The sequence below is a fragment of the Plecotus auritus genome, assembly GCF_963455305.1.
Source record: "Plecotus auritus genome assembly, chromosome: 11".
Taxonomy (NCBI): domain Eukaryota; kingdom Metazoa; phylum Chordata; class Mammalia; order Chiroptera; family Vespertilionidae; genus Plecotus; species Plecotus auritus.
In genome coordinates this window covers 18,093,166-18,108,273 of record NC_137777.1, presented here as the reverse complement: position 1 = coordinate 18,108,273, position 15,108 = coordinate 18,093,166, and the positions used below count along the sequence as shown (strand labels likewise).

Sequence of the window (15,108 nt, the reverse complement as noted above, 5' to 3'; positions counted from 1 at the left end):
GGCCTGTACCCTCTGGCAGTCCAGGACCCCTCACTCCTTACTGCTCGCTGCTCCTTAGCGCTGCCGTGGAGGTGGGAGATACTCCCGTCACAGCCGCTGTGCTCACCAGCCATGAGCCCAGCTTCTGGCTGAGCAGTGCTCCCCCTGTGGAAGCACACTGACCACCAGGGGGCAGCTCCTGCATTGAGCGTCTGCTCCTGGTGGTCAATGCGCGTCATAGCAACCAGTCATTCTGCCGTTCGGTCTATTTGCATATAAGGCTTTTATTATATAGGATAAGGGTGATCAGTAACCTATTTAGCTACTTCTCTATTGTAGGATTTTGATTATCCTCATTTCTTCATTATTGTTAACAACTACCATATACAAAATACACCTTTTCCATCTCTATCCTTTACCCCAGTGATTTTCAACCCCTGTGCCACAAGATTTTTTTATTATTGTTGACAGTATTACAGATGTAAGAAATAGAGAGTAAGGTAGGGCTGTTGAAGAATGCTGTGTTTGAGGTTAAACAGTTGGGATTTTGAACTTAATTTTAGGGAAACCACTGGAATGCAAGCCCCTCAGGACATGATTGTTTTGTCTTTTTGTTTGCTACTATATCTGAAGTGCTTAGAACAATTACTAGGATATAGTATGTGCTCAACAAACATTTATCCAGGGAATGCATAATGAATAAGAGTTTGGATTTGAAAACCATGGCTAAATTCCAGCTTACTTAGCATTTCTAAGCCTTGCTATGAGAAATGGAAATATTGATGCCTATAACACAAATTCAATGTCACAATTAAATTTAATAACTGCTGCAAAGCATTTAACAGAAGGTTTGGCACAGAACAAGTCCTTAGTCGATGAGAATTGTTATTCCTGTTGCTATTAATAATCATGTTTAGCACATCACCAATATTTTAAATTAACACAGTAAGTGATATGCTATAGTGGTACTCTAAAGGCATTTTTGTTTAGAGATTAATACTCACAATAATAAAATAAACTCAGTTTCTGCTGTCAATCCTGCATTATTAGAGAACCATATGAGTTTGAAAATGCATAGTAAAATAAACAGCAAGCACACAAGCCATAGCGTCTTGGTGTAATTTTGGAGTCCTCCCTTTTTCCCTCCTTCTTCCCTACATCTCTCTCCCCCCTTTTTTTAGGTTTCAGAGAGCTTGGATATTATAGCAGCTTGTTGGGAGGGCTGAGTTCAAAGAAGGGAGAAAAAGGTAACCAGCCCTCACCAGCAGGAGTGGGGACTCTGAGAGCAGTGTCTCTGCTGCAATGGCAGTGACCCTGGCATCTGGGACCCAGGCTGCAAGGCATTCTCATCATCTGCAATGCCAATGAGGGGCAAGTGCAGGGAGGAAGCATATACCCTGCTCAATGAATATGGCAACGGCTTGTATGGGCCTGAAAAGTTTACAGACAGAGATCAGCAGCCCTCTGGAGTGAGGAGAAGATGGTGACGTGGTGGCTGCCCTGAAGAAAGAAGTTGTTACATGAAGGCATCTACGGAGATGAAGCTAAGAAGACTGCAGTCAGTAGGGAGTGGAGCGAATAGTGTAGTCTTCATCAGGACACTTGGGATAGAATCTAGGAAATTGGTGCATCATATTCTCCAGGATGTGTGCAAAACCAAGAGGAAGGAGACCCAGATTATTCTTCCAGTGTTACCCATCTCAGGTACATGCAAGGTTTCTTAGAAGATATGACAAATATCTTTTAAAATATATATATATATATTTTTAATTGATTTCAGAGAGGAAGGGAGAGGGAGAGAAACATCAGTGATGAGAGAGAATCGTTGATCAGCTGTCTCCTGCACGACCCACACTGGGGATCAAGCCCACAACCTGGGCATGTGCCCTGACCAGGAATGGAACCATGACCTCCTGGCTTATAGGCTGATGCTCAACCACTGAACTATGCCAGCTGGGCAAAAGTATCTTTTTAGGAACCATGGTTTAAAGCTCCAAATCAAGGTACATTTCACATTGTATATAAATTTTGAAATAACAGTCACATGAATAGAGAAAGAGTTATCAAAAAATTGGCAGGAATCCTAGGAAGCCTCAATTCAGAAGACAGTGGATTTTACCAATCCACAGTACACCGTGGTAGTAGAAATCGTTAAAGCTGCCTGTTGCCTGCATGCTGTGAAAGATTACATGTTGTTCAGAAAATATAATCTTCAGGACATGGTGAGAGCACTAAGGACCTGGCACAGCTTACCCCAAAGCAGGCAGCGCAAGCAGGAAATAGGAAAGGTGCTAAATTGGAATCCGGTGACAGATCAAATCAACATGGCCCAGCAGAAGGAAAATATGACCAGCAGGTGGCACCAGAGAGTAGTGAGGAGCTGGGGTAGACAAACCGGTATCTGAGACACCAGGTAGGTGGCAAGAGGGGAGCTAAGTCTGAACTTGCCGGTCACGTCACAAAGGATCTGAGTCAAATGTAAAGGACCTTTCATAGGGGAAAAAACAATCATTTGTGCTGGAAGCGAGTACAAGAAAATACTGGGCAGATTTTGCCAAACGCTGTGAAGTTGAAGAACGGCTACAGAAACAAGCCTACTTAGCATTTTTTGTATTGTATGAACAAAGGAACAAGTTTCTGCAAGGTCCTGGAGAAAGTGTTATTTTCTTTCCTTGAAAGTGACAAGATTCTTAGATTTTTTTAAAAATGGACTCTGAAGGGAGTAGCCAAAGAACCTATATGCATAACCCATGGGCAGAGACAACTTTGTGGTGATGTCCAAAGGGGTGGGAAGGGGATGGGTGGAGTGGGAGAAGGTGAGGGAGGGGGAAAGGGGATATCTGTGATAATGTCAACAATAAAGTAAAAAAAAAAAAAAAAAAAGAACGGAGTCTAACAATCATGTTGCCAAAGGAACTCTTGCAATGTTTCTGCAGCCACTGGGGCTTGAGAATTAAGAGAGACAATAACAACTCTCAAGCCTTAACTAAAACTCTCCTTGAGGAAGTGCAAAACTAAGTTAAACAGCATTTCCCTCCATGTGTATGGCTGGGAGAGAAACGCCTTCTCTAATCTTCAGCCTGAGGTTTTGCCTGAGAGAAGAGACAGAACCCTGGGATTCCCAGTCTGACAGGTCTGGCTTTCCGGGAAAAAATGGTATCCTTCAACTGAGAGCTCACAGCTCACATACCAGGAGGGGGTCCCTTGATTTGAAAGTTTTCTTCAGGGCAAAATTACTGCAAAAAAAAAAAAAAAAAAAAAAAACAGAAGAGACAAGACACCAAAGAGAGTTACAAAATAAAATGTCCAGATTATAATATTAAGGGGCTGTGAAATTAGCTTTAGGCGATGCGTTTATTCTTAAATTATAAAAAATTTGGAAGTATTGTAAATATTAAGTCTTCCTGCACCAAAGGCTATGTTTGCTTAATGACTAGTGAGCATGGGAATCTATTTTTATCTTCAGCAACGGAGCCTGCTTGGCAAACCTGACTGGAGGGGTTTAGGAGAGACAAAGGATAGACAGGGCAGGGCTGTGCTGATGCAGATGAGCGGGAACTTCCTCACACACCTTTAATATTTAGAATGTTACTTCTTAATAGGTTGAAGTCATATGGAAAGGGTGATAAGAGCATTGTAAGCATCATTTGGGGAAACACGGAGGGTAGAATTTTGGTGCCTTCATTAGACTTGCTCCAAGACAAAAATTACTTTTATTTCCATAGTGCAAGACTCTGGGATTCTGGGAATAAAATTGGCCTATGCTTCCAAAACACACACCTCCATGGAACTGGGTTCCTTTTACTTTGTGGAAGAAAGCTGCTCCTCTGCAGAGTTTGGTTGAGGAGTTTACTTTGAACCCCTTTCGTATTTGTTTGTATCTGGTAAGAGCTGAGTGGGACCAGAGCCGTCCTTCCCAGCTCTCGTGCACTAGATCCTGGGAATCTGAATTCACTCAGTGAAAGATTTGTTTTCAGGTTTACCAGCTGTTTATTTTCAGGGACATTTGAACATGTTATTTTATAAATGATGAGATTCCAGGGTTAGAACTGGGTGCTTTTTTTTTTTTTCTTTTAACTTTAATTTTAAAAAGTTATGTCAGTTTTGAAAAGTCCATCTCAGCGTGGTGGAGTAAACTTGTTTTACTCTGTGCAGGAGAGTGTTAAACCTGGTGTTTTAAAACATGTTTCTCTAAGGTTAACCATGATGTCTAAATATTATTTTTAGTTGTATTTTGCTTTTGGTACTGCCAAATATTAAGCTTGGTTTTTATGGTTCCTAATGTTTTCTGGGGAAAAAAAATAAGTTTGTTCTCTAAAAGAAAAGAAGGGGAAATAATGAAAAAGGCATACATTCAACAAACCAGTCCTCTGGGTTTTCTTATTCTGTTAAATGACTTACCTTTCTTTTCCTTTCTTTCTTACTTTTTTTTTTTTTCTTTTAACTTCAGGTTGTATTTAAAGGGTCACAGTGGGACAGCAGGACAGCAGAGCAGCCTGGTCATACATGGCGCTGATTTCAGCACTAAAGATGCCGATAACGACAACTGTCTGTGCAAATGCGCCCTCATGCTCACAGGAGGTAAGTCCTATGGGGCCGTTCTCTGCGTTACGTTTTAGTGGTTTGCGGCTTGAGGTTTCTTATCTATGAGAAAGGACTATGATCTTCTGGTCAGGAAACTTAAGAGCAAGTCCCCAGAGATCATTTGTTCTGCCCACTAATTTCCCACGTGTCCTTCTGCAAGATATTGCCAGCACATTTAGGCATTTGCCTCCTCCCCCCATACCTAAGAGGGGGCGTGCTAAGCTTCATCCTGAGTACATTCTTTAGCTTCTTAAAGTCCCAGTTACTCTACCTATCCAATAATCATAATGATACCCATAGTGGAATAAACAACAATTTGATAATGCAGCATACAGGGGGGAGGAGGCCGGGGGGAGGGGGAATCTTACAAAATGTTTTGCAACTGCATAGGGGAGTTCATTGACAATTCTGTTGAAATGGAATAAGAAGAATAAAGAGGTATAGTTAAATCTAAAGTCATACAATTAAGAACAGCTATACAGGACTTCGCATTATATGCTATTGACCTCCGCAAGACATTGGAGCTGGTGTAAGAGATACCATTAAGTAAGATTGTATCTCTGGGTAAGAAAGTTAATCAATTTTTCACTTTTCTAGTATTTTTCCAGCTCTGATTTTGTAAAAGGAAAATTCTCAATTTGATGCTAGTGTGTCTGTAATGCTTCCTCTGCACTTTCTTAATAATTACCTTTCTTAGCAAGGAAAAAACAAAACTTTCTTCGCAGGCTCCAGGCCTTGACCAGGCAATGGCACTTACCTAGAATTAAATAAAGTGAATCTGTTTCAATTATATTGAGCTTCATATCTACCTTTTATTATAGCAAGTGGTACTGATTTTCTAGTTAAAGGAATGATATAAACTTTGCATGTTAACATGTATTTACAATATTTGATATTTAAAAAATCACTGATTTAAAGAAAACTATTTCTATTAAGTATTAATAAAAGTTCTAAGCAGATAAGACCAAAACTGCAAAGTTGATAGATGACTGACTGAAGTCTGAGAAGCACTAAGCTAACCCCCACTGACAAGTGATGAGGCTTGAGAATGTTATAGGTTCTGGCAGAGAAGGAGTTGGCACCAAACAGAACTGTAAAGGAAGCTTTTTGCCCAGTGCTTCTCCTCACAGTTTTAGTGTTATTCCCTTCTCTTGATGGAATAGCTGCAACTCCCACCTTCAACTGTTCTGATTCTCTCTCTTTCTTATTCTACAACAAAACACCTTTTCATTCCAGTAAGGAAAAAACTGTTTAAATCTAACATTTTTCTTCCCAAACTGTGATACTATTAGCATTGTTATTACATGCTATTTTATTTGTTGTACTGTCTTACTTGAACTCCAAACTCAGTGACATAACTTAGGGAAAGGAACTCTAATCTCCACTTTGCACATAAGGAAAACAAAAGTAAATTAATGCTCATCATTTCATGCTTAACATCTAGTGCAGTAGATTGTTGCACATGGGAACTCATTAAAAAATATGGTGCATGAATGAATGAATAACCATCTTGTAACCCTCAAATTGCTTTCAAATTTTGAAGCCAATGAAATGAATCATTAGGTTGACATTTTTCTCATCAATTAACAGAGCACAGAAGAGTATGGCGAGAAGGTTTTGGAGAAGTCTTTCTACCTTCATCTCCCCGCCCAAATCTCCATTAATACTACAGCCAAATGGCATTCCATTGACCCCAGCCACTCCACTTATATTAACATCTTTTCGGCATGAGAGCAGCTCTAGCATTATCAATGCCAGCCCAGTATGACTCTGCCTCTATCATAACCTTCTTCCTAAGCCTGAAACATGCCATTTGGCATCACATTTAACCTCATCAAACAGTTAAAAGTCCTCTCTATGTAATCTTATGACCCCCTCCCCAAAGCAGTTGTTAGAAATTTAGAATACTTTTTAAATGGCAGATTTTAGTATATGGGCTGCCAAAGCGAGCACAGGCAGATTAGGTTTTAAACTTTTTTCCAGAGAGAAATTTTTTCTTTTTATTACCTTCCTGATCCCATGAAGGGAATTATCAGAAACTTGATACAAAGACAGAAAGACTTTGATTGTCCACTTCCCTGCCCTTTTTAATACCGAAACACACTCATTTTCTTCGTGTCTATTTTTACAGATAATTTTTCTTACCAAATAAATACAACACATGAGAGACCAACAGTAAAATCTTTCGAATGTTTCCTTAGAAGAGCATCCAATATGTTCATAGTTCTGTCATAGTAATGAAAACATAGAGCAAAGTAAAAAGAATAATGCACCTCTTGGTTGTTGATGTGAAAACTTCATTGCTCAGATTTATGGTTTTATTTCTGCTTCAAATGAGTGTACTTTGTCATGTTCTTTCATCCATAATCATTCTTGGACCCGCTTCTTACTCACCAATAAACACACATGTTGGGGAGAAAAAATTTCCATTGCTTGGGCTGGAATAGTCTAAGTAAATGTGTCTTTGTAACAAACGCCATTACCCTATCAAATATCCTTTTGAAAGAATCCAGGTCTTGCAAAGCTCTTCAGTCTACAAAGCTCATGTGTGGAATTTAGATAGCTAAGAGCTGGAGAACGTAAGGATGCATGTGACAGTCCAGGTAATGTGAGTACTGCCTGGAACTTACGTCTGCTTAGCTCTTCCCCATCACCTCTATATTTTCTCTGTCATATTTTCTCTCAGAACCACTTTCTCATCTAATGATTTCCTTTTTAAAAAAATTGAATTTGAACTTGTTGCCTATTTAAAATAGTCTCTTTTAAGCAGTGAGATTCCATACTCTTTGAAACTAATAATTTATAGTTCTCTGTCATCATCAATTAAAGCTTTTTTATCTTGTTTATGTTTTTGCTTTGTTTCTTCTAAAAGGAATTAAGGGTAAAGTAAGATTTATTGCCTACTAACTGTCCTCAATAGTTTTCTTCAAGTACATGGAGGGATTATAGTTGGAGAATGTGGTATCTTTGTTTACCCTTATCTGTCCAACACTGAACAACAGGAGGTGGGCTTAATTGAAAGCAGAAGGTATTTCAGCTAGACATATGGTAGAACATTTTGATCTTTCTTCTAACATTCAAACTTCCTAACTTTCTTCCAACAATTTAACATAGTTTAATGAGCATGAAGGATCAACTACTATTAGAGATTTGAGCAAGTTAGACTAGAACCCTCCTCTCTTGAGGGCGACCATCCACAGAAAAAGTAAAAAAGAAATAACACAATTTAAAGAACTCTGCCACTTCTAGGAACACAATATAACATGTGATAGAGCTGTGGCATGAATGGGAAGTAATGTAGGTGGAGTGTCCACGATCAAAGGTCGGAAGGAGTTGCCAGGGAGGATTGTGCATTTCTAGTTATGGACACCTTCACTAAGAGATCTTAGAGCTATTTGTATGGAAGAGCTTTCTTACGCATGTCCCTGTAATTGTGGATCCAGAAAAGGTTGTCCCTTCCATGTTCTTCTGGTTCTGTGATTCCCTTATCCATGTCCTCACTGTGGCTGCAGTAATAGTAATTTCAGTGCATGGGTTGTAATTCACAGTGCATGGCTGGGTGGAAAGGAGGTGTAGTCGGCTGAGAAAGCACATTTCCATGGATAGAAGTAGGTACCACCGTGTGTTACTGCTCCTTTCACAGAAGCATATGTACCTATTCCTGCCTTACCCAAAAGCCAGCAATTCTTCCATCCAATTTAAATTTTGAATAATTTTCATGTTTCATTGCACATTTCTTATGGAATCAAGCTCTATATTTTGAGTTCAAAATTACCACATACATTTTCTATGAATGTGACCCCTCTATTAATCATTAAATAGAGATGATTTGTCAACATAGATTTATAAGCCAGGAATAATCTGTGCTCAATGATTCCATCGACGTTAGGAAAATTTGTAGTTCTCTCCCTTGATATAGCATATTGTGACAAATCTGCATATTTAAGAAGTAGGAGGGATACATTTAAGATGACTGTAGGAAATAATTTTTTAGTCCCACAGGCAAGCTCCTACTTTGCTCTCCTGAGCCCAAAGAAAGGAATCAGTTTCTTATAAATGTAACGTCTTATCCACTATTTAACATTAAGAAAATGAAAATGTAATCTCATTCAGTGCATGCTTTTTTTATATGGATTTATTGTATGTAAAAATAAGTATGCAAAGAACACCTGACTTCCAAATTATGAAAATGAAAAATTTTTATCACTAGACTGTCATATTCAAAGCAAACTTACATTCAAAGAAAATGTGGTCTTTGGTACTAAATTAGCATTCTTCAAAATAAGTTATTCTAAAAGTCTGTTAGAAACTACAGTTACTAAAGGTTGCCAACAAAAACAAAACATGGTATTGTTTTAAATTCTTTTACTTACCTTATTTTTCTTTCAACACAATTTCCATATTTAGTGTATAATATAAAAGCTATGTAAAAATGTGGCCTAACCTTCTGCAGAGAGAAATCTGTTGTGGGGGAAACTTCAGTGTCTTTTCCCACGCATAAACTATGTCAGCCGACAGACAAGACTTGCAAAAGCTAACAAAGGATATCTCTCAGTTCAGTCCTAAAAGGGGATAAAGCCATACACATAAATTACTTTATACACCCTAGAACTTAGTGGATGCTAACAGCTTAGAGTTGATAAATGCTTGTCTTGTCTTCTATTTAATCTTGAAGAAGACAAAGAAAATGCAAGAAATTAGTAGCTTCTCTACTGGTTGAAGTGACAAGATTTGGGGGAAAATAGGATCATCTTAGAGTTTTTAATAAACCAAGAAGGATGTGCTAAGCATTGTCAGATAACTGGCATTCCCTAGATTTTAAGACAAAAATGTTGAAAGAAAAGATCCATGTTGATAATTTAAGGTTGACCACAGAAATCTATATTGCACTATTTATGTCAAAGCAATTTCTTATTTGTTACATAATCTGTAAACCTATTCCACAAAAATTTACATTTCTTCAAGGCAGGGACTTCATGCTATCTGCCACTGTATCTTTTGTGTCTAGCATAGTACTGGGCACATAGTACTCAATAAATGTTGGTTAAATGAATGAATATGTTTTCCCTGAATCTGAAAGGACATAACAAAATGATAAGTAATACTGATGAGGAGACAAAAATAAATCAACATGGGTATGAATGTGACTTTGCATGAACTTAAAGATATGTAAGTATGTATATGTGCAATATTTGCATGTACACATGGAACAAAGCGATGAATATAGAAGATTGGGACTAAATATTAAGAATAACTAAACCCCAGAAGACTAACTTTCTGAATTGGAAAAATATTGACTATTAGGTTCCTGACTTTCAAAAAAATTTTAACATCCTAAGTACAAAGTTTAGGATTATATTCCTATTTTCTGGGGGAAATTTTTTTGCTTCTTGGAAAAGAGAAAAAAAAAATCAGAAAATGTCTTTCAAAGGATAAGTTTGGATAATGAGCCAGAATTGATAGCTCTATAACACAAAGCTGTTACCAACGGTTAATAACTGACAATCGATGAGAAATAATCACTTAATTTTGTTTGCATTTTACTCTGACAATGATATAGTGAATATTTATTGCCTTGCTGTCTAACAGGCATTTTTGCATTATCCTAAGTAATTTGTATTTAATAACTTACACGATGCTTCTAAAAGCCCTTTGAATTAGGCAAGAGCTAAGATACAGAAAAGTTAGATAATTATCCAAAAGTCACAGAATTAGTGTCAGGCATAGGACTGGAACGCAACCTTCATATAAGCCATCACCTTGTCCACTCCTCCCACTGCCTCTGTTAAAGGAATGGCGTTCAAACACAAGAATTCAACCTTACTTTGCAGCATGTTTTAATGAGGACTTGACATGAAGTGAAGTCCAAGGGAGGGAAGAGACAGTAAGAGAATACCTAGAGGTTTTAAATGAATTCAAGATTACTCGCCAGGATAAATAACTTTTCATCTTTCAAACAAAAAGAAGAGAAACGGGGGGATTGGGGGGAGCCACATCCTTGGCCTAAAGCCAACATTGTGCACATGACTCAGCACAAGGTATTTGGTGATGATCCCACTGATAACAGTGGCACCAATCAGTTTAGTTCAGCTTCGTCCTTGGTGATAAAAGAGGAAAATCTTATTTTCTGTGCAAGTTCTTTTGCATACTGATGACTAGAATGCATGCATTGAAAATAAATGAATGAAACCTATAAAAACAGATATATTTTTTTATCTTGCTATACTTGTTACCTTAGGAAAGTGTGTTGAGAGACATTTTGTTTAGATCAGAATTTGAGAGTTAGGTTTCCTGACTTTTAAATAAATTTGAACTTCCTGAGTACTGAGTTTAGAATTAAATTCCTATTTTCTGGGCAAACTTTCATTTATGAGTGATAAAATACGAATTTTCTGCTTCAAAGATAAAAGACTGGAATGATTTTTAAAGGCCTAGGAAGCGCAGGGTAGTTATTACAAAACTAAATTTTAATGAGTTAAGTGTAAATGAATTAGAAACATGCATCTCAGATTTCTTATTAAAATATACATGAGGTTACAGGTTATGAAGAAAAATGCTTGGCACAGTACATCTCAGCAGTTGCCAATTTTAAAACATTTGAGACATGTTATCAGTTGTCTCAGCAGCCGATGGAAGCTGCTTTCTTCTATCCTTTGCTTACATCACCGAGTTCTTTCAAACTTAAAGTGCCTTTTCTAGCTTCACTTATTTAGCATATTGCTTATTTGTTACTCCCAAACACTTAAAGAACAAAGGAAAAAATCACATTGTCTTATTTGATCCCTGAAGCTGTGCTGGGAAAATTGTTGATCAGACATTCATACAGCACATCTTATGAATGAAGAGCTGTGGCTGTGTGTTCTTAGAAAAGTTCCTTCAACTATCTGAGCATTCGTGCCTTTACTGTGGTACTAGTCACACCACATAAGGCTATTTGGGGAATAAAATGAGAAAATGCATAAAAATATTTAGCAGAGTCCTCGATATATATTAACTGTTCAAAAATAACAAATATTATTTATATTCTTGACGAAAAGCTCTTAGTTATTAGTTGATGAAGTCGGCATGAATGTCTGGGTCTTCTCATTTCTGATTTGGTGCTCACAGGGTCCCCATTGCCAAACAAAAATTTTTTTAATATAATAAAAGCCTTTGTGTTTTCATTCCTGTTTATAGTGCTAGTGCTATTATTCTCCAACCCCTCACTCACTGGCACTCCAGCCAGCCCAGGCTGTTGGCAGACACTCTCTCTGGCTGTCCGAGAGTACATACACATTCTCTTTCGAGTCTCTTTCTGTCCAGAGACACCCACCCTTCAGGACCCAGCTAAGTTGGTACATGAGTGGGCCTTATGGGTCCACAAACAGGACTTTCTGCCTCTGTTTATAAGATTTTTGTTTTATTCTTTTAAATATATTTTTATTGATTTCAGAGAGAGGGAGAGATATAGAAACATCGATGATGAGAGAATCATTGATAGGCTGCCTCCTGCATGCCCCACACTGGGGATCGAGCCCATAACCTGGGCATGTGCCCTGACCAGGAATTAAGCATGAACTCCTGGTTCATCAATGGATACTCAACCACTGAGCCACACCAGCCAAGATGTTGATAAGATTTTAAAAATCTCTGTTTAATGGCTGTAATCTCATTTTTTTAAAACAGTCTATTGTCTCTTTCCTACACAAAACTATGGCCCAGCACATGTGGCTCAGTTGCTTGAGCATCGTCCCATGCACTTGAGAGGTCACCATTTTAATTCCCAGCCAGAGCACATGCCTGAATTTCAGGCTCTATCCCCAGCAGGGGGCGTGCAGGAGGCAGCCAATCCATGTTTCTCTCTCATCAATGTTTCTATCTCTCTCTCCCTCTTCTTTCATCTCTCTAAAAATCAATAAAAACATGCTTAAAAAAAAAAAAAAAAACACAAGATGTCTGTGTTGTTGTTTTTTTGTCAGGAATTTTGTTTTACTTAACTCTGACCCCTACGTTTTCCCATTGGTTAATATTTGTTTAGTTGATTCTAGATTCAACTTTTTCCCCTTTATCATGCTGCCACTTATACTTAGGATAGCGTTGGCAGATTATAGTCACAGAATGAGGGCTCCACATAATATTTTATTAAACATCTAACCTGAAAGATCTAGTTTTCCTGGTTAAATGTTGATTCCCACACCTAGAGAATGTTTTACTTGTTCACCTGATGATGGACAAGTAGACTGAATCAACTATAAATTTTTTCATGAGCATAGTTCAACTTTCTGTCAAGACTGTCCACTTCTCACCTTTATTCCTGCAAGTGTCCCCCTTGTTCACCATACCAGCTGCACTGATGTTCTCTCAGAGAGAACACTCGAAGCTTTCTTTCCTCTTCATGGCATTGGCAGGTGCTACCCTCTGCTTACAAGAGTCTTTCCCATCTTCACGTGGCTGCCTTGCTTTCCTCCTTGAGGTCTCATTAAATAGCAACTTCTTCCAGGACCTTGCAGTCAAGTAGATTTCCTGCTGGTCTCCTTTACAGCTCCCTAATGCTTCTGTCTGTTTTTTTCTTCCTTTGCTCATGATTTGTATTTATTTATTTGCTTACTTTTTGTCTGTTTTTCACATTAGAAGTAAGTTCCATGAGGGCAGGGACTACATTTGTCTTATTGAGTGTTGTGTGACACCACCTAGCAATAATGACATATTGAATGAAGAAATAATGGAACAATGAGTATAATAAGCATGGATGGTTTATCAAATGTAACTTTTAGTAAACAAGGCTACTTCTGACCTAGAGACTTTACAAGAAGACAGAGTCAAAGCCAGGCAACCTGTCAGGAAGCCTGTCCTCACTTGTCATTCATTTGTCAAGTGAACTCTGTTCGGTGCAGCGCTAAGTAGCTCAGTACGCTGGAGAGCCTGTATGGACCAGACCTTTCCACTTCTCTTAGGTTAATGAACAAGACTCTGGGATTTGGTCATTAGGCCTTCTCACCTCAGGCCACCGTTTCTCTTGTTAACCCTAACCCAGCCATTGGTCTTCTTTCAATGTCTCTAAAATGCCATTGACCTACTACAAACATCTCCCCGCTTTACTCATTAGAAACATATGCAAGATCCATTTAATCAATACTCTCATGTATCCCTACTGTTGCTTGTCATTTTCTTAAGCTTATCTGAAATTTCCCAACCAATGTATCCTTTGGCCTGTGCCGTGGATTGCCAGGTGCTGTTGCAACAGACATCTGCCTTCCCAGAATCTTCCAGAATTCTTATGATGTTCTAGAAACCAAACAAAACCACACTTTTACTATAAGTACCCTAATGTGGCTTGGAGGACCGTTCCATGATTTTTAGTAGTTCTCAACAATGGAGTAGCTGAATTTGCTTCAGAGACCCTGATGGACATTTGCTAAACTATGAAAGGCTCGTTAACATGATGGAAAGAGGGCCTCAAGGTCACAGGAAAGGAGAAGAAAGTTGAAACTCCACAGCAATCAAGTTGGGTTTCATTTTCTCCTTTGAGAGTCTTTGGGGTAAATGAATTCCCTAATATTAGAATGTCTTTTGTAACATAAATAACATATTTTTAGTTGTACTTATCAGAAATATTTAAAGGAATTAATCTTAATGCAAAAGGTGGAATGTTACAGTTCCTCCTTCCTTGCCAAGGAGCCTTCTTGTTCCTTGTGTTTTCATCGCATCGACATCTATGTTGTTTGCATAGATGAACACAGCATCTCTCCCAGTTCATCAGCATACCTTACTGCTCCCCAGTATGAGATGATAATTAACACAGCTTGTTATGTCTCTAGTATGACTTTACAAACACAACCCAGCTGTATTCATCTTCCAAAATTGAAAAATGAGAACTAGCTTTTCTCCATTTAACTTTTTCTAAAGTTCCTGCAGGATGATGCTCGTGTTACAGTTAAACATCAGCTGTGCAGCTTTCTCTCTCTGTAGCTATTAGTCCCTTAGGTATAACTCTGCAATCAAAGGGAGGTCAACTGTATCCAAGTAAAAATATGCCAGAATGTCTCTGGCATCACTTTCTCCCTGAAGATTTCAGCAGCGTTACTTCAGGAGAGGAAGAAAAAGTACTATGTTTTATCTAAAAATCTGAGAACTTAATTCATTAAGAAAAATAAAGTACCAAGTTATCCTTGTGGAGAGCTATGCAAGCATAGGGTCCCCATGTCACTGATCAAGTTGTTTGTTTTTCTTCTTACTAGGTTTTGAAAGAACATGAACGATCTCAGAAAAACACTGCTACATAGCAACTACATGGCTACTACTGATGAACACTTCCCATATTGCTATTACATACAGAGAGGGCTAGAAATTCAAATTCAAGTTGAGCATCATAGTCATTGCCAGGTGTCCAATTAATTTCAGAAGCAGCTGAGGGCCAGTTCTTGGCAAAATTATGAAGTAGCTGCAAAACATCTCTTTCTCTCTCTCTATTTAGCTGTCAGTTGTCTAAACCTCTGAATTTCTTCACTAATAATTCATTGTCCTATTCCCGATAATAGGCTTAAGATGGAATGCCTCTTAAGGGTA

The 15,108-nt window shown here is 38.3% G+C and overlaps 1 protein-coding gene and 1 pseudogene across 3 annotated transcripts in view; both read left to right on the top strand.

The window, feature by feature from the left end:
• The window catches only part of ANGPT1 (angiopoietin 1), a 247,304-nt gene that overhangs the window by 229,375 nt on the left and 2,821 nt on the right, over window positions 1–15,108 (top strand). For both annotated transcript variants that reach the window (XM_080646375.1, XM_080646376.1), the window contains exon 8: window positions 4,430–4,560. In XM_080646375.1, coding sequence (XP_080502501.1) covers window positions 4,430–4,560 — 131 coding nt within the window. The remainder of the gene's footprint in view (window positions 1–4,429; window positions 4,561–15,108) is intronic.
• LOC308236607 (THUMP domain-containing protein 1-like) lies at window positions 1,338–2,475 on the top strand (annotated as a pseudogene). The gene is made up of 2 exons: window positions 1,338–1,448; window positions 1,955–2,475. The product of its transcript is annotated as a THUMP domain-containing protein 1-like (transcript).